The following is a 27239-nucleotide window of genomic DNA, read 5'->3' as shown; positions in this document are numbered from 1 at the left end:
TGATCTGGTGGCTAACACTCCATGCTCCCACTGCGGGAGGCCCAGGTTCAAGCCCTGGTCAGGGAACTAGATCCCACAAGCCACAGCTGAGAGCCGACACAACCAAATAAGCAAATTTAAAAAAAATTTTTTTTTAATTTTAGTTATTTATGTATTTATTTTTGGCCTTGCTGGGTCTTTGTGGCTGCTTGGGCTTTTCTCCAGTTGTGGCAAGTGGGGGCCACTCTTCATTGAAGTGCACGGGCTTCTCATTGCAGTGGCTTCTCTTCTTGGGGAGCATGGGCTCTGGCATGTGTGATCACTCGGTGGAGTTCCCCGGCTCTAGAGCTCAAGCTTAGCCGTTACGGCACACGGGCTTAGCTGTTTTGAGGCATGTGGGATCTTCCCGGATCAGGGATCGAACCCACATCTCTTGCATTGACAGTCCGGTTCTTTACCACTGAGCCACTAGGGAAGCCAAAAAATTTTTGTTTTAAAGGGTGATTTCAGCTTCCAGACCCAAAATTGTGTGTTCAAGGTGACCCCTCTCAAAATACAAATATCAGTCAGTCCAGGGAGGGAATTTTACCACACCTTCTAGCTCAGAGGCAAAACAGCATGTCTTTTGGGTAAGTCCCATAGTTTCTAGCCTGAGGCCAGTCTTTCCTAAATGGTGCAGTGCCTCTCACTTCAGCCTGAATGTGCTGTGCTAAGCCGCCTCAGCTGTGTCTGACTCTGCGACCCTATGGACTCTAGCCCACCAGGCTCCTCTATTCGTGGGATTCTCCAGGCAAGAATCCTGGAGTGGGTTGCCATGCCCTGCTCCAGGGGATCTTCCCGATCAAGGGATCAAACCTGCATCTCTATGTCTAGTGCATTGACAGGAGGATTCTTTAACACTAGCGCCACCTGGGAAGCCCAAGACTGGATTGTACTTGGGATTGATGATGCCCAGATACTGGGTGTGTGAGGCCTGTGCAAATTCCCATCACGGAAAGAAATGTGGAAATCCTCTACTTTCCTCCAGAAGGGTTCCCTAATTACAGAGGCCTGGAGGTCTGTTAAAATCACTCGAGGCCAGAAGGACATTTATTAAACACAAACCATGGCCGGCGGTGCCATGGGTGACAGGTATATTTGAAATTGGATCTCGGGGGCAGAATTCCGCACACAGGGAATTTAAGGTATTAGAAGATGACGGCATCCCTGAGCGAGGCCAGGAAGGTTTTTAGAAGATGTGGAGTGAAAGAGTTGGGTTTTTTTTTTGGCTGTGCCACAAGGCATATAGTATCTTAGTTCTTTGACCAGGGATCAAACCAGCGCCCCCTGCAGTAGAAGCACATAGTCTTAACCCCTGGACTGTCAAGGAAGTCCCAAGAGTCATTTTAAATTTAGAGAAAATATTAATATATTTTAAACAAAGACTGCTGCTTTCAGGGTAAGAGCAGAGTGGCTAACAGGAGAGGAATCAGATGCTACTTGGAAGAGGAACCAGGTGTCAGTAGCCAGGGCCCTTGAAGAGCTGAAACACACCCTCGCTTTTGAATAGTGGATAAGAGGGACTTTTGAGAAGCCATATTGTGTTGCTAAAATATTAGCTGCAGTTATGTCCCCCGCAAAGGCCACATCACAAACTCAGCAAATCTAAAGGGCAGAGTCTCCCTTCCCACAGCAAAGCCCTAATTCCAACCAAAGAATCTTCCCACGAAAGGTCAGCCAGGACCACTGCTGGCCCAGCACTTACTTTGCAAATTAGGAAAGGCGCCTTTTTGCCATCCGTCAAAAAGTTGCCGATACCTGCCCAGCAGTCCATGGGGTCGCTACGAGTTGGACACGACTGAGCGACTTCCCTTTCACTTTTCACTTTCATGCATTGGAGAAGGAAATGGCAACCCACTCCAGTGTTCTTGCCTGGAGAATCCCAGGGACGGGGGAGCCTGGGGGGCTGCCGTATATGGGGTCACACAGAGTCGGACACGACTGAAGCGACTTAGCAGCAGCAGCAGCAGCCCAGATCCATGGTGCCTTTGTCACAAGCGGCGCCCCCTGCTGGCTAGTGCTGGGGCGCCATGAGTAAGGCACCACCCCCATGGCGGCCTGCTGCAGGCCCCATCCAGCGTTGGTACCCAGGCAGGCCCCGTCCGCGCCTTGTTTTCCATGACCCTCCTCACCGTGCATACTGGGCACCCACCACGAGAAGGGAGCACAGACCTTTTGGTCTGTTGTCAACCGGTTGCCCCTGTCCAGCAACGCAGTGCTCTGCTGGAAGTTCTGCCACGTGTTCCACAAACTTCTCCGGGATGGACACCCAAATGTGAGTGCCTGGGGCTGCAGCGGAGGGGCGGGGAGCCTGGGACCCACGTGGGGAAAGTGCAGTTGCCTGAGTCACAGGGGCCACTGTCCACCCCTGCACTGGGGATGGCAACTGCCCCCATCTCCTGGCCTTCTGGGTACCAATTTCATCTCTCTCCCATCCCCATCTCTGCCCCACCGCAGACCCACCTCTCACCAGCCTCTGTCTCCTCTCCTTCTCTTCCCTCTCCAGGTTCTCAAGGACTCTCTGAGATACAAAAGCGAATTGAGCGACATGAGCAGGATGTGGGTGAGTTTGAACCCGCTCCTTGGGGCCACCTGCACTGCCTCGTCCTTCCCCAGAGGCCACAGAACAAGGAGTGTGGGATAGAACAAAGTCATCTCTTTTACCTTGTTTTGGATTTCTCTCACAGGCATCAGGGAGGGGTTCAGGGATGCCCCCACATGGAACCATGATATTCGCAGTCTTACCTGGAGTTCCTGGAAACTGTTGGGAGGTTCCAGGGCCAAGGAGTTTCTCCTGCCAATGGAAGCTCATGTCACAGGGCTTGCTCTCAGTGACGCTGTCATAGTTCCTGCTTCTTTCCTTCTCCTGGTCCCATTGGAGTCATAGCACCTTGAGAACTGGCATTCCCAATCTAAATGCCAGTGGTTTTTCTTTCCTGGTTAGGGATTCTCAGTGCCTCAGGAAGAGGGAGGAGGTAGGTGGCAAGATCTGAATGCGTTGAAAAGAGTGTTTTTATATACATACCAGAATCCCTCTAGATTCAAGGAGTATGTGTAAGGACAGGAGGTAACCTGCTTTTTGAAGACTCTCCCCATTGGACGCTGATGTGTCTTTTTTGTCCCACTGGATAAGAGCTGCTATGTTAGCCCTTTCCTTAAAATTCATACCTGTATCTGTCTGCACTCAAAAAATGTTAGCAATTATGTAGTCCAATCTACCCATTATAGATGAGAAATACAGACCCAGAGAGAGGAAGCAGCTTTTCCTAAGTCATAAGACTAGTTAATCTGAACAGAGCAGAGGTTTACCCCCCAAGCTCCCAACTGTGTGCTAGAGAGTTTTCTATTAAATTTCTGTAACATGGAAAGATTTGGTCTTTTTCTTTTTTGTAGAATTTACCTGGTATATCTTTTTCCATCGTTTTACTTATAACTTTTTATATTTTAAATAGTTTTTACATGTATATGTATTGCATTGTGGCTAGAGAATCAATATCATATTGATATTTCAAAGTTTTTTGAGCCTTGCTGTATAAGCTAGTTCATGGTCAGTTTTTCTTTAATTGAACTGTAATTGACTTATAATATTAGTTTCAGATGTACTGCATAGTGATTGACTGACTTTTCTGTAATCTTTTGTCTTACAAATGTATTTGTCAATAGCATTTCATTGGATTCTTTAAAAATTCAAGATGGCAGTCTTTGTCTTTTAACTGGAACTTTACTCTGTTTACATTTATTATAATGGGTAATATCTTTAGACTTATATCTCCTATCTTATTTTATGCTATTTGTCCTATCTGTTTTGTTTCTATTTCTCTCATTGTTTACCTTCTTTTGGATTGATTGGGTATTTTCTTTCTCATTCAGTTTCCTCATTACTAGTGGGAATATAAAAAAATAAAAGCAGAGGCTTTTTTTTTTTTAATCTGTTGATAATGTTATCTAAAAATTACAAAGGGTATGCTTAGGCTATCATTGCTAAAATTCATTGTTTCCTGTATAGCACAAAGACCTTAGAATATTTTAACACCATTCGTTCCCTCATATGCTGTTGTCATATATTTTAATTTTGGTTCTTTTTAGACCCTATATTTTATTTTAATTGTTGTATTAGGCGCTCTTCATCTCCTCTTACATCTCAGAGCGTGCATTCTTTCTGCCTGAATTATTTCCCTTAGAACTTCCTTTAGTGAGAGTCTGCTGGCGGGAAACGACCACTTTTACTTGATGGAGAATGTCTTTATTTCACCCTCATTTATGGGAGATATTTTCTCTGACTTTAGAATTCTGGGATGATAGTTCTTTTCTTTTAGCACATGGAAGATGTTAGTCAAGATACCCTTCCACTGGCTTATGGCTTCCTTCATTCTTATGAAGTCTGCTGTCAAACTCATCATTGTTCTTTGAAGCTAATCTGTATTTTATTTTTTCTGTTTTTAAGTTCTTACTATGTATCTAAGTGTGAATTTAGTTTAGATTCTTTGGACTTCTTAAATCTGTAGGTTTTTATCTTTTATTAGTTTTGAAAAATTCTCGTTGTCTTTTCAAATATTGCCTTTGCTTCATTCTGTCTTTTCCTCTGAGACTCTGGTTAGCAGCATTTTCGACTTTCTCACTCTGTTCCCCATGCCTTTAAACGACTGTTTCATTTTTTTTCTACCTGTTTGTCTCTGTACTGCATTCTGGATAATTTCAGTAGATCCAGTGTTCGTCTCACTTATTCCCCTTTCAACAAGGTCTAATCTGTTGCTCAACCTCTCCATAAGGTTTTCAATTTTAGTGTCGTTATCATTTCTTGGAATTCTAGGTTTTGTTTTGTTTTCAGAACTGCTTGGCACTCTTTATAATTTATTGTGCCCTGCATATATTTTAAAACAGTCTCTAATTTATTTAGGCTTATTAAATATATGATTTATTTATAAATAAATAAATAAATATATCACTTTTTATACTTCCAGTATCTAAAGTCCTTAGAGATCTGTTTCTGCCATCTGTTGTTTTGGTGGATTTTGCTCAGGCTATGTAGTTTCTTTTTGTGCTTAGTTATTTTTCCACTGTGAATTGCTCATTTTCCTGGAGATTTTTTTCAGTGGGAATTCTTTGAATTCTAACAAAGGCAGGTTCCTCCAGAGAGAATTGGCATTTGCGTCCATTGAGATCCATTGCGTCATTGAGATTAAATTCTCAACTTAAAAGTTTTATGAATTCCGAGCAGATCCGCTTGATAACTAGCTCATGGTTCAATTCTTGGAAGTTGTTTTTCCCTCCCTCTGATCATAACAGTGGTTTAAGGCAGTGGATTTTCTTTGCAGTCCTCGGGGGGCCTCCTTCAGTGCAGAAATACGTGTGTGTTATTTCCAATTTACCCTTAATTCCCCTGCACCAAGAAGGCAGTTGGCTCTTCCCCTAGACTCTTCAAGTTGGGCAGCTGAGAGCCGTGCCTCCAGTTCACCATCTGGCCCTGGAGACTCAGAAAACCAAAACTCAGGGTCACTCGATATGAGAAAGTATCTCCCCGCCCCCACCCCCATTTTGACCCCCTCAAGTCATTTGCTCTCTGAATATCTGAATTACTCAGTTTCTGCTCTGAAGATTCCTTACTCTCTTGCTAGCTCATTAATACCTTCAAAGCGTTTTTAATGTCTCACTCAACACTGTTAGTAGTGTTCAGTGGGAAGGTCAACCCTGATACCTAGCCCACCTGGCTTATCCAAAATAGAATTCTTCTATGTTGTCTGTCTCTTCCATTTGACTAAGACTTTCTGAACTTAGAAGCCTCTTTTACTTTTTTTTTTTAATTAAGACTTTTTATTTTTTTAAAAGCAGCTTTGTGACCCCAGGGACTATAGAAAGCAGTTTTAGGTTCGCTGAAAAACTGAGTGGGAAGTACAGAGATTTTCCATGTACCTAGCATCCAAACGTGCATTATAGCCTCCTCTATTATCGGCATCCTCCACGACAGTGGTGTATTTGTTGCAGTGAATGAACCTACTGACACATCCATCGTAATCACCGAAGTCTATAGTTTACAATACAGTTCACTCATGGTTGTTGTACATTCCTTGTTGCTGTTAGTCGCTAAGTCGTGTCCAATTCTGTGACCCCTTTGACTGTAGCCCCCCAGGCTCCTTGGTTCATGGAATCAGTTCAGTTCAGTTCAGTGGCTCAGTCGTGTCTGACTCTTTGCGACCCCGTGGACTGCAGCACGCCAAGCTTCCCGGTCCATCACTAACTCCCGGAGCTTACTCAGACTCATGTCCGTCAAGTCGGTGATGCCATCCAACCATCTCATCCTCTGTCACCCTCTCCTCCTGACCTCAATCCTTCCCAGCACCAGGGTCTTTTCCAATGAGTTAGTCTTCGTATTAGGTGGCCAAAGTATTAGAGCTTCAGCTTCAGCATCAGTCCTTCCAATGAATATTCAGGACTGATCTCCTTTAGGATGGACTGGTTGGATCTCCTTGCAGTCCAAGGGACTCTCAAGAGTCTTCTCCAACACCACAGTTCAAAAGCATCAATTCTTTGACTGTCAGTCTTCTTTATGGTCCATGGAATAGCTCCGTAATTTTACCTTTTCCAGATTCCATATAGTTGAAATCATATAGTATGTAGTCTGAATTTTCAGACTTGGGTCCATTTTTTTAGTTGAATTGTTTGGTTTTTTATTGTTGAGTTTTCAGAGTATATTTATACATTTTAGGTGACTGTCTTTTATGAGATACGTCCTTTGCAAATATTTTCTCCCAGTCCGTGGCTTATCTTCTCATTCTCTTGACAGTGTCTTTTGTAGAGCAGAAGTTTTTAATTTTAATGAAGCCCAACTTACCAATTATTTCTTTCATGGTTTGTGCCTTTGGTGTTATATCTAAAGAGCCTTTGCCATACTCAAGGTCATCCAGGTTTTCTCTGTGATATTTTAGGATTTTTATAGTTTTGTATTTTACATTTCAGTCTCTGATCCATTCATCTTTCACTTTTTGACCCTTGTGCATTTTCCCATGATGATCTCTGGTGATTAGGCTGAAGATGACTTGCTTGCAGTGTCCTTTTTTTATATTTTCCAAATTTTCAACAGGGGATATATGTTATTTTCATACTCAGGGGAAAGAAAAATGTATTCTTTTAAAAAGACGTCCTGGCTGTAGGTCTTTCGACCCAATGTTTTCAGTGTTGACACGCTGCTTTCTTTCCTCTCCGTCAAAGGGCCACCTGAGTGAAGGTTATGGGCAGCTTTGCAGCATCTACCTCAAACTGCTGAGAACGAAGATGGAGTATCACACCAAAGTGAGTCTTTTCAACAATTCTGCTGGCCCTGTCACCCACCCCTCACATGCCACCCCACCCCCACCCCGCCCCGGGCTGTCCCGTCTCCTCACACCTGGCTGGGCCTTTCTGGTTTGTGTTCTGGCAGTGCTGGGTCTTGGTTGCAGCACCAGCGTCTCTCTGTGAGGTGCAAGGACTTCTCTTGTTTTGGAGCACAGGCTCCAGAGCACGTGGGCTTTGTTGCCACAATACATTTGGGATATTAGTTCCCCGACCAGGGATCGAACCTGTGTCCTCTGCATTGGAAGGCAGATTCTCAACCAGTGGACCGCCAGGGAAGTCCCCCCTGGCCAGGCTTAATTGTCAGGTTTTCCAGGTAATAGGACAGCCTGGTTTCTCAGGGAATGTTCACACCATATCCCCACTATGTGAGAGGAAACATTTTATAGAGTGACTGCAGTCAGTGAGATGTGACTGGGATGTGGCCTGGGTCCTCTGCACATTTTGTTCCCTATTTTGCAAATAGAGAAACCTGATCCACCACGTGTGTTCATTCACTACGTCATATCCAGCTCTTTGCGACCCCATGGACTGTAGCCCGCCAGGCTCCCCTGTCCATGGGCTTCTCCAGGCAAGAATACTGGAGTGGGTTGTCATCTCCTCCTCCAGGGGATCTTCCCAACCCAGGGATCGAACCTGCGTCTCTTGTGTCTCCAGCACTGGCAGGTAGATTCTTTACCACTAGCGTGACCTGGGAAGCCTGGGCCGCTAGGTGGCCTTCTGAAAATATTTCAGAAGCATTGACTTCATTGGTAATAGAAATAACTCCTTCCATTCATGTAATAAGCATCCGCATAGGACCTTCTGTTCAGGATATGACTTTAGTTAGTATTTCTTACACACCTAAGCATGTAAAACTATGTCCCAGGTGGCATATAAGAATAAGGAGAAAGGGTCTGCTCTTTAGGAGTTCACAGATCCATTGGGGAGAGGAGGTTACACACTTGTAGTAGCCGTGTAATAGTGCCAGGTCTGTGCGCCTTCAGAAAAGTGCCAGGGATGTTTTGAAAAGATGGAGGGGTGGGGCTTGAGGTGGTCCTTGAAGGGTGGGCATGGTGCCAATAGGAGGTAAGGAAGAACGCCCCTACAGGTGGGAGGGGAAGCGGCCTGAATTAGGGAGCTGGCAGTGGAAACAGAGAAAGGAGGAAATCTAAGAAGAAATACCATAACTTGGTGCATTTTATCTCCATTATCTTTTGTATACTCACGGGGTATCTTTGATTCATGAAAACCATCCTAGTCGGTTCAGCCTTTTTTGAATATCTTGTAATCCTCACGACAACCCTATAAACATGTACAATCATATCCTAGGAAAGTAAAACTCAGACGGTGTCTGGGTCCCTTGCCTGAGTCACAAAGCGCCTCGGTGGTGAGGTGGGATTTGAACCTTGGCCAGGTCGATGTAGAAGCTCATGCTGTCCTCAGTGCCCACCTTTACTCCCCTCGTGTATCACTGAGGGTCTACCCTGGGCTAGGGCGAAGTGAGGTTCTGGAGAAAGAGGGATAGACTTTGCTGCTGCCTTTGGGAGTCGCAGTCTGGTTGGGCGAGAAGAAGGAGGGCCCACAGAAGTGAGTTGTGGGGTGTCTTGCCCAGGTTTGGGCAACCAGGTGGGCTTCTAGGAGGTGGTGACACCTGAGCTCAGCCTTAGGGCATTACAATTATCTGTGCTGGATAGACACACTTTACCCCAGAGTTTAATGACTTAAAACAACAACAGTCTGTTGTTATTGCTGACATTCTCTTGGTCTGGGGTCCCACAAGGGCTTGGCCAGCAGTTCTGGCTGGGGGCTTCCCATGCAGTTGCAGTCAGATGCCAGCTGGAGCTGCAATGGTGGGGGGCTGGTCTAGCATCTCTTCACAAAGTCTCAGCACTAGCCAGGGCTTCCTAGCAGCCAGGTGAGTTGGCCAAGAGAACAGGTAGAGTGCGTGGCATTTAGATGCCCCAGCCTCTGAAGTCACAGAGTGTCCCTCCCACCATCCTGTGTTGGAGAAGGCCATCACAGAGGTTACTAGAGTCACAGGGAGGGGACTGTCCTCACTCCAGGTGGAATATTGGGGTCACATCATAAAGAGAGGATGTTGAATGGGATATGTCGCAGCAGCCACAGTTCGCCCTCTGGTCCCCCCATTCCCATCTCTCTCTGCCTGCTGTGGAGTACTTCCTCTCCGTTCTCCAGACCACAGGCTGCCACTTAGCGGGTAGAGAGGAAGGGGCAATGAGGAAGGGCAGGGTGGGTGTTCCTGGCGGTGGATCAGCTGAAGACATAAGGGCGGGAGGCCCAGGACACTCTGGCATCCACATGGCACCCATGTTAGTGTGAGGAGCAGGGAGGGTGGAGAGTGACAGGTGCCTGGGCTGGTGCGAAGTCATCCATTCGGTGTGGAGGGTGACTTGGGGAGAGCTGGGCTGTCAGTGTGAGAGATGGAGAGAGCCAGAATTAGTTATCTCTGGGACAGACGAGGGTCAGGGACTTCCTGAAGACTGGCAGGAAAGGGAGGAGAGGCGGGGACAACAGCTAGAGGAAGATGTGGGGCCATGGGAAAGACCTGGACCACGGGATGCGGGCAGGAGCCTAAGGAGGCAGGTGGAGCTGTGGGTGCTCTGCATTGTGGGTTCCTGGAGCACCGAGAGCCAGTGTGCGTGTCTCCCTGTGTCCCGTGTGTGGCCCAACATCTAGCCCAGAACAGGGGCTCAAGTGGAATTTGTTGGACGAGCCAGAGAAGGAACCAGAAGCTAGATTGGTTCAACTAGCGCACAGGGAGGGGCTGATCCTGAGTTAGGAAGGAGGCAGCGACTTCTCTGAAGCTGGAGGAAGGGCAGGGCAGGTGGGTACCTTTGAAGCAAGGAAGGGAGTGGGAAGCAGAAGTTTTGATGTAAGAATGCAAGCACATGACGTGATGAGGTGCTGAGGGTGATGGTGTGGGAGCTGGGTACCAGGTGCAGAGTCGGGCAGCTGTTGATGGGAAGGGGAACCGGCGGGCCAGTGGCAAGGAATGTTAGTTGCTCAGTCGTGTCTGAAGCTCAGTCATGTCTGACTCTTTGCCACCCTATGGACTATAGCCTACCAATCTCCTCTGTCCATGGAATTTTCCAGGCAAGAATACTGGAGCGGGTTGCCATTTCCTTCTCCAGGGGATCTTCCTGATGCAGGGATTGAACCCGGGTTTCCTGCATTGCAGGCAGATTCTTTACTGTCTGAGCCACCACGGAAGCTCCAGCAAAGGCTGTGAAGGGGCAGTAGAGCTAGAGAGCGGGCTTGCCCGGTGGCTCAGTGGTAAGGAATCCACCTGCAGTGCAGGAGCCTCTGGAGCCCTGGGTTCGATCCCTGGGTCGGGAAGATCTCCTGGAGGAGGGGCATGGCAGCCCATTCCAGTGTTCTTGCCTGGAGAATCCCATGGACAGAGGAGCCTGGCAGGCTACAGTCCGTAGGGTCTCAAAGAGTCAGACACGACGGAAGTGACTTAGCAGGCACGCATGCCGAGCTAGAGAGCGCAGTTTCATAGTGATCAGTTGTGAGTCATTCTCCAAGGAGATTTGCAGCTGGTCTGAGACACAGAGCATGCGACAGTGATCCAGACTCACTGTGCTTAACGGCAGTGTGGGTTGGGGGACAGGCAAAGATGAGGGTGAGGTGCCTGCCAGAGGTGCCATCATGTCCAGACCCAGTGAGGAAGTAAGCACAGCCAGAAGGGGGCGATAAAGGAACCGGCTTGAGAACTTCCCTTTGGTGGTCCAGTGGTTAAGACTCTGCGCTTCCAACGCAGGGGATGTGGGTTTGATCCCTGATCAGGGAACCACACGCTGCATGGTGTGGCCAAAAAATAAAATCAATTAAAAAGAAAAGCAACCGGCCTGAGTCTCTGAGGCAGAGGAGCTGGGGTGGTGGGCCTCGGGACAGCAGGGGGCTGCAAGGGTGTTACAGCCAGAGACGGAGGTGCCCGAGTGGAGGGTTTCCGACTTCAGAGCCTGAAGAACTCACCCTGGAATTTAGAGCTCTCTTGGTGGACTGGTCACCCGTCTCTCTGTGCTCCCCTCCACCTGCTGGCTGCCCTGTGTTCCCTCCGCTCCCGACAGACCACGCTGAGAAAGCAGGAAACTACAGATACTCAACAACTGATAATCCCAGATAACCTCCCATGACTGCGGGGGTGCTTCCTGTAATCTTCTCCAACCTTCAAGTTTCTTTTCCTAATTCCGTTTTGCTAAAGTTAATGTGAGCATCGGTTTGCCTGGTCCTGAACTCAACAATAGCAGCTTCCGGAAGTGGTCAGAGGCCAGTGGGAAGCCTGGATAGGATTCAGAATGTACTGAGGATAAGCAGAGGCTACACTGCCTGCCTGGTGTGGGTGTCAGGTTGAGGACCGTCAGCAGTTGGGCGCTGGGTGTCCTTGCCCCACGGAGATGATGTCCATGGTACAGGCTGTGGGGGTGGGACCTTCCCTGGGGTCCCAGGCATGGGATGGAAGCTTGCCTATATTGATGGGTGGGGGGTGTTCTTTGCTGTGAGCCAGCCGATCACGGGACTTGTGCGCGCGCATGTGTGTGTGTGTGTGTATGGTTGTGAGCGCTACCACATTCCCCGGGGAGCATGCAGGCACCCACACCAAGCAGAATCCAGCCTGTTGCTGCCGGAGCTCAATGGGGCTTGGTGTGCGTGATGTCAGCTATAGAGAGAGCTCTCGGGGTGCCCTGTTCTGACTTCCTCTGCCTCCCTCCCAGAACCCCAGGTTCCCAGGCAACCTTCACATGAGTGACCGGCAGCTAGAGGAGGCTGGAGAGAGTGACGTCAACAACTTGTAAGTGGGCGTCCTCACGCCCTGGACGAGAGGGGGACGGGAGCTTGTGTAGGTTAGACCCTCAGTTCCGGTTAGGGTCACAGAGGGCCTGAGGGCAGGGCTGGTGGCTGAGGCGGGGACAGAGCCGCTAAGTGACTTGACTTGGGGCCGCTGACGGCTAGTGCCTCGTCCAGAACCCTTCCAGGGTGTTCCCCACTCCAGGCCTCCCTTCTCTGGGCCCCTCTGCCCTTCCAGCACAGCGTGGAACCTGCCCGCTTTCTCTACCGCTGTCACTGTTGAATTCGCCCTGCTTGATCTTCCAGTGGCTTTAATATCCACCTAGGTGGGGGCTGAGACGTGGAGCTGATATGTGTGTGTGTGTGTGCACACGTGTGCACACATGCTTTGTTGGCAGCACAGGGACACTGGCCTTGGGCCATGGAATATAAGCTCTCTTTCCTCTTGGGTCCAGTTTCCAGCTGACAGTGGAGATGTTCGATTACCTGGAGTGTGAACTTAACCTCTTCCAAACTGGTGAGTCTCTCCCTCCCATCTGGCTCAGGCTTTCCTGGCCATCACCTGACCCGCAGCCTGGTTCCCTCCTGGGAGCAGCCGGCCCAGCCCCCTTCTCCGGACACGCTCTGCAGCACAGGCCAGGAAGATGGAGCTGCCCCTCTGCGTCTGTGCCCTCGGCCCTGGCACAGGGAGGGCTTGAAGCCCAGGGGCATCCTCAGAGTCACGTGCCCGAAGGACTTCAGTTCCCCACCGAGTTGGCCTCCCTTCTAAGCCCAGGCCTCCCAGGGTCCAAAAACCCTTCTGGCCTCTCTGACAGTCCCTGGACTGTGGCCCCAGCTCTGGCTGGTCCTTTGGCCCAGACCTATCTGCCACTCAGCTGGGCTGGCCCTCAGGATGTATTTCTGCTGAGGTGGTCTGCACAGTCACCCTTTCTGCCCCAGCATCCCATGATACATGGCTCTGTTTCCATATGCATTGATCCCTAGGGTTATTAGCAATATATGCTGAGCTCCTGCTCAAAAATCAGGAACTAGGCCCTGCTCACCTCTGTTCTAGCCCCGTGCCTGTCATTGCAAGTGCTCAACAACCAAGTTTAAGAACACTTGCTTTCTAGATGAATAGCAGTGAAGAAACACCAAGTGGACAGAGTTCATAAACTGATGTCAACATCCATCTGAATGCTCTGGAAGTATCTGGGGTGAATTAGCTAGAATTTTCTAGAGAGAGCTACCCGAGTCTGCACATACTCCTCCATTGTTGAATGCTGGTGGCTTTCTCATCCTGGAGAGAGTGCTGATTTGGAATCAAGAGCCTCCTCTACACGTCTCCCCACCCCACTTCTGTCCTCATTCACCTCTTGGTGGTGGTGGTTTAGTCACTAAATCATGTGACCCTATGGACTATAGCCCACCAGGCTCTTCTGTCCATGGGGATTGTCCAGGCAAGAATACTGGAGTGGGTTGCCATTGCCTTCTCCAGGGGATCTTCCTGACTCAGAGCTCAAACCCACATCTCCTGCATTGGTAGGCAGGTTCTTTACCAACTGAGCCACCAGGGAAAAGCCCAGAAACTGAGAGAAATGGTATCAGAAGTCTATTCAGCTTCTACATCTTAGCCTGTGACCTTGTAAGGTTTGGATCAGAACCTTCAGAAGGGGTGCCCTAGGTTTTCAACTACTGTGTGGTCCCTGGACCAGCAGTATCTGCATCACCTGAGAACGTATTAGAAGCACACGTTCTCAAATCCCACCCCAGATCTTCTGAATGAGAATCTCTGGGGGTGGGACCCAGTCCTCTATTTTAACGAACTCCCCAAGTCTGCACTGTCCAATATGGTAGCCAATAGCCATCTGTGACTATTTAAATTAATTACGATTAAATAACATTTAAAGGTCAGGGCCTCCGTTTCACTCATCATAGTGCAGGCACTCTGCAGACACACATGGCTGGCAGTGTTGGACAGCACCCTTCCATCACCGCAGAATTCTCCTGGAGTGATCCGTCAGGGGATGACTCCAGGGGATGTTGATACATGTTACAGTTTGAGAAGCACTGAGTTAGAAAATACAGTTTCCACCCTGGCTGCTTATTAGAATCACCTGGGGGGTGCTTTTGAACCCCACTAATGCCCCAGCCTCACGTGCGTGCATGTGTGCTCAATGGTCTCCAACTCTGTGCGACCCCATGGACTGTAGCCTGCCAGGCTCCTCTGTCCACGGGATTTCCCAGGCAAGGATACTAGAGCGGGTTGCCATTTCTTTCTCCAGAGGGATCTTCCGGACCCAGGAATCGAACCCTATCTCCTGCATTCGTAGGCAGATTCTTTATGGCTGAGCCACCCAGGAAGCCTCGCCCCCGCCTTACCCTAGACCAATTAAAACGGAAGCAGGGATGAAGGAGCTGCAGGCAGACATGAGTCGTCTTTGCGTTTCCCTGGGTGATTCTAATCAGTCTCCAAGCCAACCCGAAGAACCACTCCAAGTTGCTATGCCAGTTATAGGACATTCTCACTTAGTCCTTACAAGACCTCCTTATAAGACCCTTATGAGGAATGTGCCATTAGAACCATCTGCATCTCACTGAAGAGCTCCTGGAGGCACCGAGAGATTGAGTAACTTTGCCCCCGGTCACAGCACTCTAGATGTTACTAGATGCCAAGGGGCATTCCTGGAAAGCAGCAGACCGGCCGGGAGATGGAGTAGCCTGGGATTCCCTGCCAGAGTGGAGCCTAGGGAAGCCAGGAGACTTGGGGATGGCCGCCTCGCAGTGACAGCTGCTTCTAATTTGTGTCAAGAAGAAAAGCTGCCTTTTAATTAGAACTGTTTGGGATTTTTTTTTTTCAGTTGCCAGACTTAAGCCCGTTAACGGGGATTAGTGTGGCCGGGGAAGGTCACAGTGGCTCTGGGCTTTCCTCCGGGGCAGTCCCATGCGCTGAGGGCCTGCAGGGGGAAGTCTCTCAGTGCTGGGCACGTGCAGAATCTCCGGAGGCGGAGGGCAGCCACTGCAGGGAGATCAGCCTGGCCAGTAGTGTGTGCTGAGGGTCCATGGCCAGGCATGTAGTTGCTTGGTTTAGGAGCAAGGGGCAGGGGGTGGGCATGGAGGGGTCCATGGGAGCATCTTGCCCTCTGGAGCCCGGGAGAGTAGAGGGCGGTTCACCCACTCCCCCCAAGGACCTCCGTCAGCCTTGATCCTGTTGGTTCACCCTCCTCCTGGCTCCTGGCCCAGTGTCCTCCAAGCCTCTCCGGTTGTCCACCTGAGGTTCCTGCACATCGTCCTGTCTGGTGTTCCAAGAACACTGGGACAAACCACCAGGAACCCAGGCTGAATTATCTGCTCCTTCGTGTTCTGATCAACGTTTGATATTTTCCCCACATGCTTTCTATTGTCACCCCCGGATTGGGTGTTTCTTAGGGTCAAGGTCACCATAAGACTGAGCTCATGCCTGAGACGGAGGGCTGGGTGGAGCTGTGTGAACAGCCCCTTCCGATCCTGAAATTCTGATTCCCCATAAAACTGAGAGCTTCTCTTGAACAAGAATTCACCTCCCACATTAGATCAGAAATCTACCAGCTGATGTGTTCTTTCTGCCAATGGGAGGCAGGGAATGTAAAACTCCTCAGACAGGAAGGAGGCATTTGGGGCGCTCCCCGACAAATCCCTTCTTTCCTGGGCTCCCACTTGGCTGTACACGACATAGGACCAGTTTATTTCACCAGTTTGTGACACAGGGAGCCTGTTGACTGATGAGGGCACAGGCTCCTAGTCTAGTCACTGGCCATGGGGGCTCTGGCTTTTAACTCAGCATCTCTCAAGCAAAACCATTTCTTGGCTTTGTGACCGCCTTCAAGTTGCTTACTTCCAGTTTCCTCTCCTGTATAACGAGGATGCTTTTAGCTACCCTGTAGGGAGTGTTGAATGGAGGAGGAAACGGTCACCCACTCGGGTATTCCTGCCTGGGAAATCCCACGGACCCAGGAGCCTGGTGAGCTACACTCCATGGGGTCACGAAGAGTCGACATGCCTGAGCACAGCGCAGAGCAGAGGAGTGCTGAAAGGGTTAAACGCATTATACCGTGAGACCATGGTTGCACAGAACAGGTCCTCCGGTGCTGGACGCTTGTCCTCTGCCCTCTGAGCAGGTGGCCCCCCGTTCCCCAGCTCTGCTCACGTCTCCCCTTCCCGTCCCCTAGTGTTCAACTCCCTGGACATGTCCCGCTCCGTGTCGGTGACCACAGCCGGGCAGTGCCGCCTCGCCCCGCTCATCCAGGTCATCTTGGATTGCAGCCACCTCTATGATTACGCTGTCAAGCTTCTCTTCAAGCTCCACTCCTGTGAGTATTCCGGGCTTGATCTCTGGAAGCTTCTGGCCGCAAGGCCGTCCCTGGAGAGAGGCAGCTCCCCCCGCCCCGGCGCCCTTGACTTTCTGCTCCTATTCCAGAAGGCCCTGGAGCTCCCAGCCATCTTGATAATAAAAGATCAGGGCCAAGCCTTGCTGTATGCAGGGACGCACCCAGCCTGCTCTAGCGGTGACCCAGGATGGCCCTGCCCGCCCCCTCCAGGCTGCCACATTGTTCATGAACCAATAGTGATACGTTATTATTCACTGAAGTCCATGCTTTATGCACATTTCCACTTTATGCCTAATGACCTTTTTCTGTCTCAAGATCCCATCCGGGTCACAGTGTTACATTCCATCATCAGGTATCCCTAGGCTCCTCTTGGCTCTGACAGTTTCCTTGGACTTGCCTTGTTTTTGATGGCTTTGACAGTTGTTTTTTTGTTAATTTTTTTCTCCACTTTATTTTTGGGTGTGCTGGGTCTTCGTTGTTCCACGGGGGGGCTTTCTCTTGTTGCGGTGCCCAGGCTTCTCGTTGGGGTGGCTTCTCTTGGCGCAGAGCACAGGCTGTGGGTTCAAGGGCTCAGTAGTCGTGACTCACTACAGCAGCTAAATACAAGATCGTCCCAGACCAGGGATCGAATCCGTGTCTGCCCCGTGCATTGGCATGTGCATTCGTAACCACTGGACCACCAGGGAAGTCTCTAAGGAGTCCTGGTCGGATACCTCAGAGGATGCTCCTCATTTGAGTTTGTCTCATGTTTTTCTCACCACTGGACTTCTTGGGTTCTTAGGAGGAAGATTGCTGAGGGAGAGTGCTTTTGTCATCGCTGTAAACTTTTGCTCCTTTGAATTACTATACTTTATATGTGTACTCCCTGTGTATACTGAATGACAATATCACATTCAAAAATTACTAAAATTGAAATGTAAGACATCTATAGCTGAACTGCACAGAACTGTACAATCTGGGAGGTGAGCGGTCCCAACTCTGCCAGGGAGGAGGCTGACCCTAAGAGGCTGCTGCTTATCCAGCATCATAGAGTCAGGAGTGACCAAGCCAGTGCTAGACTGGATCCTGTGGGTCTCAGTCCTATGGTGTTTGGCACCCCCCGGCAGGCTCTCTGGGTCTCTCCCAGACTCACGTCTGCACAAGGCCTCACCCAGGGCATCCAGTGTACACGACCCCTGGGAGAGAGCCCCCCCTAGGGCCTGCCCTGGTCCACCCTGTGGCCGAGGTCAGGGACACAACTTCCAGGCCTCTGTGCCCAGGGAGCTTGCACTCCAGGAGCAGACAGAAGGAGAGTTGGCTGATAAGCTCCCCCAGAGTCTCTGCTGGCCCCAACTGGGCCCAAGAGGTTACTAGTTCCCGGGCAGCTCTAGGTCAGGAATGCCTTCCCCCAGGCTGACCACTGGCCCCTTCCCTCCCCAGAGGGAGGCCCCCTGCCCCCTGCCCCTCTTCTTCCCTCTTACTCTTTTCCGATTCCTTCCAGGTCTCCCAGCCGACACCCTGCAAGGCCACCGGGACCGCTTCCTGGAGCAGTTCACCAAGTAAGCGGCTTGAGTGACAGAAAAGAAGCGAATCTAAAAGTGCTATAAACTCAACCCATCCTTGCAGGAGCACTTGCTTTGATATTATTTTATATTTTATTTTTGGACCACACCATGAGGCAGGCACATGGGATTTAGTTCCCCAACCAGGAATCAAACCCGCACTCCCTGCCTTAGAAGCGTGGAGTGCTTCTAACTTGACCACCAGGGAAGTTCCAGGAACACTTGCTTTTAAATCATCGAGGGACGAGGGTACCTGCTTTATTGCTTTAAAGGCTTAGGAAAAGAAGGTGTGGGCAAAACTACCAATGACTGGGGAAGCAATCATTTCTCTAATAAATCTCATAGAGGAAGGTGACTCCATTCATTCATTCATTGCCTCCCTTATGCCCAGGACTTCATCCTCTTCTCTTTTTCTTTCCCTAAGTTCTCTTGGTCTCATGCCATGTACATGCTGACAGCTCCAAGAGATGTACCTCCAGCCAGACCTCACCTCTGAATGCCAGTTGTCTGTTTGACATCTCTACACCAAATTTGGGCTTCCCTGAGCTCAGTTGGTTAAGAATCTGCCGGCAATGCAGGAGACCCTGGTTCTATTCCTAGATTGGGAAGATCTGCTGGAGAAGGGATAGGCTATCCACTCCAGGATTCTTGGGCTTCCCTTGTGGCTCAGCTGGTAAAGAATCCGCCTTCAATGCGGGAGACCTGGGTTCGATCCCTGGGTTGGGAAGATCCCCTGGAGAAGGGAAAGGCTACCCACTCCAGTATTCTGGCCTGGAGAATTCCACGGACTGTATAGTCCATGGGGTCCCAAAGAGTTGGACATGACTGAGCGACTTTCACTTTTTAGGCCAGATTTACATCTCAAGCTGAACTCTAGGCTTTCTTCCAAAAACGTTTTCTTCCCAGTCTTTTTTATCTCAGTAAATACTGCCCACCATCTGCTTAGGAGAGAGATCTGGAACTCACCATTCTCCTCATTCCCCATATTTAATCCATTAACGAGTTCGGATGACACTTGGTTTATCTACAAACAGATCTTGGCTCTAGTTCTGCCTCCCGCCTTGTCTGCATCTTTTGCTGTCTACCAGGACCCTCCAGTATGGACAGAGTGCTCTGCTCCCGTCCCCTGCAATCCCATCCCCACCCAGCAGTAAAAACGTAAACCCCTTGCTCACAACCTTTCAGTGACTTCTGACAACGATGAAAATCAAATCCAAGCTCCTCTCTGTGGTGTGCAAGGTCCTGGCATGATCTGGCCTCTGCCCGTCGTTTCTGATCTCTTCTCCAGTGCTCAACATGTTTCAGCCACACTTTGTGGGGTCCTCTTCCAGTTCCTGAAACATACCCAGAGCTCAGAGGCTTAGCCCTTGCTATTCCCCCTCCTCAAGATGCTCTTCTTCCAGCCTGGCCAGCTCCATCCAGGTCATCTTCAGTCACCTCCACACAAAGCAAGTCTCTAGCCACCTTATTTAAGTGGAGTCTTCCCCGCCATCTCCTGTTCCTCCAGCTCCACCCCACCTCCCCACCCACCCACCCTCATATTCTCCATCACAGCACCTTGTGTATTTCCTTTCTAGTTCTAAGAATGACCTTATTTTGTTTGACTGTCTTGCCTGTAATTGTATCTCTAGCACCCGAATTTATAAGAATTCCTTAAGACTGTAGTGTTCAGGCAATGTTTGAATCAATTCAGGAATTAATCAGCCCGCTCTCTAATCTAGAAGAGGAAGAGCTTGTCTGACAGACGGGCAAATTATTCTGGCGCGTTTGGGGAAGAAAATTGGTGATGAGATGAAAACTCTGGTTCATCTTTCAATTAAGCTTGCCCAAGAAGAGGGGTCGGAATGGAGGAGAGACAGCAGGACGAGGGAGCCAGGAAGGACATTTGTGTGATTGTTTTCCTTGTTAATTTCTTCATCCTTGACTGCAGGAAAAGTATCGCCCCCAGAACCGAAGCCCAGGCTTCTCTTGCTGGTTGCTGAGTAGCAATCAGAGGGCAAGTTCAGAGTTGTGCTAACCACCCGGTTCCTTATTCTGTTTGAAAAGCCTTGTATGTTTATGCTATAAAAAATGACTTATTAAATCCCAGGAGACAGGCCCTGGGGCCGATTTCCTGGAATGTTAAATTCCAGTAGCTTAGGAAAGCAGGAGCCTATTACTGTTGGCTCCAGCCCAGAAAGCGGGGGATGTGTGGTCAGGTGATTCAATTTCCCTTCATTCTTCGAGCTAATGAAAGCATCACCTTCTCTTTGGCGGACACAGTGGCTGAGCCCTCAGTGTCCCCAAGTTCGGGGAAGGCAGCAGTGAGGTCACAGGGACAGTCCTAACCTTGGGGTCTGATGGGCTGTCCTGAGACCCCAGGGGTTTTGTTTATTGGGCTGAGCAGGAGGAAATGCGGTGCTGCAGAGCGAGGGCTGATATCACTAACCCCCTTTCATCTCAGAAAGTATGTCTGGTGCTCTTAGCCTTCGATGCTTAGATTCAAAATAGAGACTTGATATTGAGAAAAAATTGGAGTTTCTTCGTTCCCATATCCATCCAAGATTATTGTTGTTTTAGCCACTAAGGCGTGTCCGACTCTTTTGCAACCCCATGGACAGTAGCCCGCTAGTCTCTGTCCGTGGGATTCTTCCAGGAAAGAATACTGGAGTGGGTTGTCATTTCCATCTCCGGGGGATCTTCCCGATCCAGGGATCAAACCTGCGTCTCATACACTGGCAGGTGGATTCTTTACCTCTGAGCCACCTGGGAAGGCTGTAGTCCACGGAGTCGCAAAAAGTCGGCCACGACTTAGCAACTAAACACCACCAACATTGCTCACCCCTAGATCAGTGAGGGCTGGCAATACATAATGTCTCCTGGCAGCGTCATAATCGCACCATGGAGGCCATCTCCTTGGCAGCCTGTGCCCTGGGGCTGGGCGGGCAGTAGGAAAGCAGGGTGTCCCCTCCCCGGGGCTACTGAAGGCCCCCAGCAGCCCTCTGACCTCGCTCCACCCCTAGGTTGAAAGATTTCTTCTACCGCTCCAGCAACCTGCAGTACTTCAAGCGGCTCATTCAGATCCCTCAACTGCCAGAGGTAAGCGTGCCAGGGAACCGCGGAGCCCAGCGGGCCTGTCCTCGAGGCTGGCAGGCGGGCAGGGCTTGAGAAGTGCGTCTTCCCTCTCCAGAACCCACCTAATTTCCTACGAGCCTCCGCCCTGTCAGAACACGTCAGCCCCGTGGTGGTGATCCCAGCCGAGGCGTCGTCCCCCGACAGCGAGCCGGTCTTAGAGAAGGATGACCTCATGGGCATGGACGCCTCCCAGCAGGTGAGGACTTCATAGGAGGAAGCTCGGTCAGCCCTTCCCAGTGCCCCCGGGTGCAGGAGGGCAGGCGGGAGGACCATGGCCAAGCTCGGCCACCTTCTTATTTATTCATTTATTTGACTGCACCGAGTCTTTTTGTTTTTATTTTTTTTTTTTTTTACATTTTATTTATTTATGGCTGTGCTGAGTCTTCACTGCGGTGCAGGCTGTCATTTCGAAGAGTGGGGGCTACTCTTCATTGCGGTGCAGGAGCTTCTCTTGTTGCAGATCACCGGCCCTAGGGCACGTGGGCCCAGTAATTGCCGTTCTTGAGCCCTGGAGTACAGGCTCAGTAGTTGTAGCACATGGGCTTCGTTGCTCCGAGGCATGTGGTATCTTTCCAGAACCTGGCATCAAATCTGTGTCTCCTGCGTTGGCAGGTGGATTCTTTACCACCGAGCCCCCGGGGAAGCCCCTGCACTTGGTCTTCACAGTGTCACACGAGATCTTTTTAGTCTGGCATTGGGGATCTTTGGTTGAGGCGTGTGGGATCTAGTTCCCTGACCAGGGATCAAACCTGGGCTCCCCCTTGCACTGGGAGCAGAGTCTTAGCTACTGGACCACCAGAGACGTTCTGCAGCCACATTCTAACCCAAGCACTGACCTAGAGAGATCACGCTACCCTGCGGTCCCTAGGAGGCGCTGTAATTGGATTTGAACCAGATTAAGAAAGCATCTGTTCCCCCCTGTGGCTGTTGAGACCTGCACAGACCCCTCTGGGTCTCTAACTTTGTCCTCACTCCTCTCTGGTCGCAGCAGAATTCATTCGACAGCAAGTTCGATGACATCTTCGGCAGCTCCTCCAGCAGCGATCCCTTCAATTTCAACAGTCAGAATGGCGTGAACAAGGACGAGAAGTGAGTCCAGGCTGCGGGGTTAAAGCAGATGATGTGGGCGCTATGTTAAGCCAAGAGCTCACTCACCACACCCACCCGAAGAGGAATTCTTGGGCTTCGTAGATAAACGTCTTGACCTTTGAGTTGTTTAGTCACTAAGTCGTGTCCGACTCTTTGGCGACCCTGTGAACTGTGGCCTGCCAGACTCCTCTGTCCATGGGATTCTTCAGATGAGAGTACTGGAGTGGGTAGCCATTCCTTTCTCCAGGGAATCTTCCCAGCCCAGGGATTGAACCCGTTGGCAGGTGGATTCCTTACTGCTGAGCCACCTGGGAAGTCCTAACCTTTGAATACTGCTGCTGCTGCTAAGTCGCTTCAGTCGTGTCTGACTCTGTGCGACCCTATAGACGGCAGCCCACCAGGCTCCCCCGTCCTTGGGATTCTCCGGGCAAGAACACTGGAGTGGGTTGCCATTTCCTTCTCCAGTGCAGGAAAGTGAAAAGTGAAAGGGAAGTCGCTCAGTCATGTCCTACTCTTAGCGACCCCATGGACTGCAGCCCACCAGGCTCCTCCATCCGTGGGATTTTCCAGGCAAGAGTACTGGAGTGGAGTGCCATTGCCTTCTCCAAACCTTTGAATACTGACCCCTTTCAAATCCTAGAGGAGTAGCCAATGAGACTGAGATTGCTGTGGGCCCGTGGGTGGTAGATTAGTATCTGGAGACACTGCAGGTCTTAGAGGTTAACTTACAGGATTTCAAAGAATTGTTCCCAAACGAACATCGGCTTTTAACCTCCTCCCTGGGTCTCCCAGCTCACATTTCAAAGGAAAGAGAAGCACAGTGGAAGCAAACTTGCTCTCCTTCTCTTCCTAGGGATCAGTTAATTGATCAGCTGTTCGGAGAGACCAGAGAACTGAAAGCTCAGCTGGAAAACATGAAGACTGAGGTATGAATTGGGCTCTGATCCACCTCTGGGCTTCACCGGAACATGACAGCTTTTAATATTAAATTCTCTTCACATCCATCCTTGTTGAGCCACATCTTAATGGAAGGTCAGTTAGTAGAAATGCCAAAGCCAGAGGACCAGGTTATCGTGTATTTCCAATGCACTTACCCTTGCGAGCAGCATTTAAGCCACACTCCAGGGGCCCTGTGATACTTGGAGAGAATCATGACCACCAGCTGGCTATGAAGCTGTGCAGTGAGATACCTATTCTTGTCACTTGATGTTGAGAAGGTTTGGCTTATAGCTTTGCCGGCTGTTTGCAATATCTGCTGCTGACTCATAGCCGGTCAGATCCTTTACCTGGGACCAGCAAGTGTTCTCCCCTGCCTCATCCTGGGCCCATCATTGCCCCCAGGTCCCTCTAACAGGACCGGAACACCCCCTGTTGGTGGGTAGCTGGCTTGTAGTGACCTCCACTCTTCGCGAGACCTTGGGAGTGAGCTCGTTGGGAAACCCCAGGTGTTTATTCGGTTGGCACTGGAGACGTGATAGGTGGGGCCCCCCTCGTCCCACCCAGCGCTCTCACTCATCCCCGGGCCCGCCCCCCAGAGCCAGCGGGCCGTGCTGCAGCTCAAGGGCCGCACCAGCGAGCTGGAGGCCGAGCTGGCCGAGCAGCAGCACCTGCGGCAGCAGGCGGCCGACGAGAGCGAGTTCCTCCGGGCCGAGCTGGACGAGCTCAAGAAGAAACGCGAGGACACGGAGAAGGCTCAGCGGAGCCTGACGGAGATCGAGAGTGAGGAGCTGCGGGCTTGCGGGTGGGGCGGGGGAGGGCGGCGCCCCGCCAGCCCTGGAATGCAGGCTGAGGCTGGGCACCAGCGTCCCTGCCTTGCATCTGTCCGGAGGGGCTGTCGTGAATGTCAGCATCAGCGGTTAGGAGGATGGGTTGGAGTTCCCCATGAGGCCCTGCTGGGAACACAGAGATGGAGAGACAGAGGGTGACAAAAGAGAAAGAGCTTACGAAAAATTGTGGCATAGAAGCCAGTAACACTGATTTAAACATGCCAAGTTTGGAATGCTCAAGGGGCATGAGTCAATGGAGGGATTTGAATCAGGTGATTCTTCGTTAAAGCAGACTTGCCAGAGGACTTTAAGTAAGACTTTTCTGGGAGAAGGAGGTGTAGATGCTTGTGGAAAGGCAAGATGGTCTTCTAGGGGCTCTGGCTTATCAGAAGAAGAGCAGAGGGTGCCCTGCCCGTGCAGACCCCTCACCTTGGTCCTCGACAATTCAGGGAAAGCCCAAGCCAATGAGCAGCGCTACAGCAAGCTGAAGGAGAAGTACAATGAGCTGGTGCAGAACCACGCCGACCTGCTGCGGAAGGTAGGACCCCCGCCGCCACCAGCAGCCTGTCCCACGTGCACAGGGCCCCCTGCCCAGGGGAGATGTCGACCCAGGCTGTGTGGCCTCTCCAGGGCCAGTGTCTCCACCATTTCTTGGAAACCAGAGCTCCCTGGCTCTCATATCTCAAGCTCCACCTTAGGTACCTGCCCTACTTGTGATAGCCCCCATCTTTATCATTTTTGCAATACTTGAGAGTCGAGCATCTGAAGGCAACAGCTTCAGATGGGGAAGCGATGTCTGTGTCCATCTTTAGGGCACTCTCAGTCTGAATACAAGGAAGGTGGCCTTTCAGCCGGAGATAAGTTAGTTTGAGACACCGTTCTTCTCTTGCAGAATGCGGAGGTGACCAAACAGGTGTCAGTGGCCAGACAAGCCCAGGTGGATTTGGAACGGGAGAAAAAAGAGCTGGAGGATTCTTTTCAGCGCATCAGTGACCAGGCCCAGCGGAAGGTGAGTGGAAGGAGAAGTGGGTGGGAATTGAAGGGAGCTGTCCATCCGAGATGGAGGGGGCTTTGAGCGCTGCACAGAATAGAGCGCCTTGTCTTCACGGGCGGATCTGCAGGGTGGGTGGCAAGGGGCCCTAGGGGGCAGGACATGATTACTCATGTGTAAGCTGTCAGGGGCATGATGTGATGAAAAGTCTGAAGTTGAGTAGGGCTCATCAGCTAAGATGAATCTTGAGGAGGTTTTGAAGTGGAAGCAGGTGGATGTCAGAGAGAGAGGATCAGCATTTACAAAGACCCACAGCCAGGAGTTGTCTGCAGCCATGCCTTGGGGTGGAGTTGGCATTAGGCAGCAGGTCCCGTTGGCATAAGAGATGGCAGGTGGATAAAACACAGTGCCTTCCTCTTAGGAGCATGGGCTTTCACACTTTTCTGGGTCCCAAAGTAAAAACAGCATCTAATGGAGGACTTTCCTGGCAGTCCAGTGGTTAAGACTCTGCACTTCCCGTTCAGGGGGCATGCGTTCCATCCCTGGTTGGGGTGCTACGATCCCACATGCTGCATGGTAGGGCAAAAAAGTTAAAAAAAAAAAACTAATGAAAATCAGAGTTTCACAGAGCAATACTTTACCTTATTATGTGGATGCATGTGGGTTATTTTTTGGCTGTGTTTATTGCACTTTGAAAAAAGATGTTTGCTATGAATTCTTACTCATGGGTCACAACCTGCTCTTTGAAAAAAACACCACTTAGAAATCAAAGAATGGGGATTGCTTCAAGATGGTGAGATAGAGTGAGTCAGCAGAATACCTATCAGGTGTTGGGATGCCTGAATTAAAAATCTGGTTCTGCTTTAATTAGTGTTATTTATGGGTTCAAGCTTGACATTCCAGTGTGGTACTCAGTTGCTCAAGTATGTCTGTTTCTTTGGGACCCCATGTTTAAAGCTCCCCCTTGACATTTCCTGTAGCTGAAAGAAAAATTATTGGTTCATTCTGACCTCTCTTGCTTCTGTATAAAAATTATACAGAGATTTCCCTGGCAGTCCAGTGGTTAAGACTCTGCACTTCTGCAGGGGGCATGGGTTCAATCCCTGGTCAGGGAACTAAGATCCTGCATACCATGTGGTATGGCCAAAATACAAAAAAAATAGTTTAAGAAAAAACAAAGATTAAACAAGTTTACATTTATAGCTTGGGAATTTTTTTTACACGTGTTTATCCCTTGAAGCCACCACCTAGATCACAGTACTCCTGTTTTCCTTCTCTTTCAGACTCAAGAACAGACAGAAGTACTGGAGAATTTGAAGCAAGAACTTGCCACCAGCAAACAGGAACTCCAGATTGTCCAAGGCAGCCTAGAAAATTCTGCCCAGGTGAGTGTCACCTGTCTTTCCCTTCCTCATTCTCTTCCCCTTGGGCTTTGGTGTTGCCGTCAGCTAGGGCTTCCCAGGTGGTGCTAGAGGAAAAGATGACACAAGAAAGGCAGGTTCGATCCCTGGGTGGGAAGATCCCCTGGAAGAGGGTATGACGACCCAGTATTCTTGCCTGGAAAATCCCGTGGACAGAGGAGCCTGGTGGGCTACAGTCCGTGGGGTCACAGAGAGTCACAACTGACGCGACTGAGCACAGCATCCATCCCCACCGGCACGTGGCCCACCTGGTCCCATCCAGGATCAGTCTGCACTCGGGGATGCAGGCGGCAGATTCCTCGTGGCCCGGGGGTGGGTTTGGATCTCTGGGAAGGGGACAGTTTCATTCTCCCAGCAACTCCCTCCGGGCCACTCCATCCCCATCACAGTCGGAGGCAAAATGGACCGCCCAGATCACAGACCTGGAGAAGGACCGGGACAGCCTGATGAACGCCATGGCTTGTCGAGAGGAGGAGCTGTGCGCTCTTCGGAAGCAGCTGGAGTACACACAGCTCAAACTGTCTAGCGCACAGGCAAGTAACGGGCGCTCCTGGGGCAGATCAAGTCCAGTCTCACACCCATGGGTGTTGGGTTGTGGGTATTGGTGGAGGCAGGGGGGCTGTGAAAGGGAGTTTAGGGCCTTTGGCCAGATTGTGAAGGTGAATACTCGGCGAGCACAACTTCTGATGCCTCGCACAGAGCAGGTGAGACGGGACCTGGCCCTCTCTCCCCAAGGGTGGAGGCCGGGCGGCCGTGGTCCAGCGCCATAGCCTCCTGTGCTTGGCCGCACACACCCGCGGACAAGGTTAAAGTCTTTTCTCTGTGTCAAGCTG

At 50.4% G+C, this 27239-nt stretch overlaps 1 protein-coding gene across 3 annotated transcripts in view; it reads left to right on the top strand.

Moving 5' to 3' along the window:
- Nucleotides 1–27239, top strand: part of HIP1 (huntingtin interacting protein 1) — a 134044-nt gene that overhangs the window by 87601 nt on the left and 19204 nt on the right. For 2 of the 3 annotated variants that reach the window (XM_061153442.1, XM_061153444.1), the window contains exons 3-18: nt 2151–2293; nt 2525–2581; nt 7225–7305; nt 12066–12142; nt 12594–12655; nt 16326–16466; nt 17965–18022; nt 21028–21103; nt 21195–21335; nt 22128–22228; nt 23082–23154; nt 23764–23947; nt 24444–24532; nt 24887–25003; nt 26269–26370; nt 26796–26939. In XM_061153442.1, coding sequence (XP_061009425.1) covers nt 2151–2293; nt 2525–2581; nt 7225–7305; nt 12066–12142; nt 12594–12655; nt 16326–16466; nt 17965–18022; nt 21028–21103; nt 21195–21335; nt 22128–22228; nt 23082–23154; nt 23764–23947; nt 24444–24532; nt 24887–25003; nt 26269–26370; nt 26796–26939 — 1646 coding nt within the window. The remainder of the gene's footprint in view (nt 1–2150; nt 2294–2524; nt 2582–7224; nt 7306–12065; nt 12143–12593; nt 12656–16325; nt 16467–17964; nt 18023–21027; nt 21104–21194; nt 21336–22127; nt 22229–23081; nt 23155–23763; nt 23948–24443; nt 24533–24886; nt 25004–26268; nt 26371–26795; nt 26940–27239) is intronic. The other variant, XM_061153443.1, reaches the window with a different exon arrangement.

Source organism: Dama dama, chromosome 10 (genome assembly GCF_033118175.1).
Source record: "Dama dama isolate Ldn47 chromosome 10, ASM3311817v1, whole genome shotgun sequence".
NCBI lineage: Eukaryota > Metazoa > Chordata > Mammalia > Artiodactyla > Cervidae > Dama > Dama dama.
This window is presented reverse-complemented; position numbering and strand designations above follow the sequence as displayed.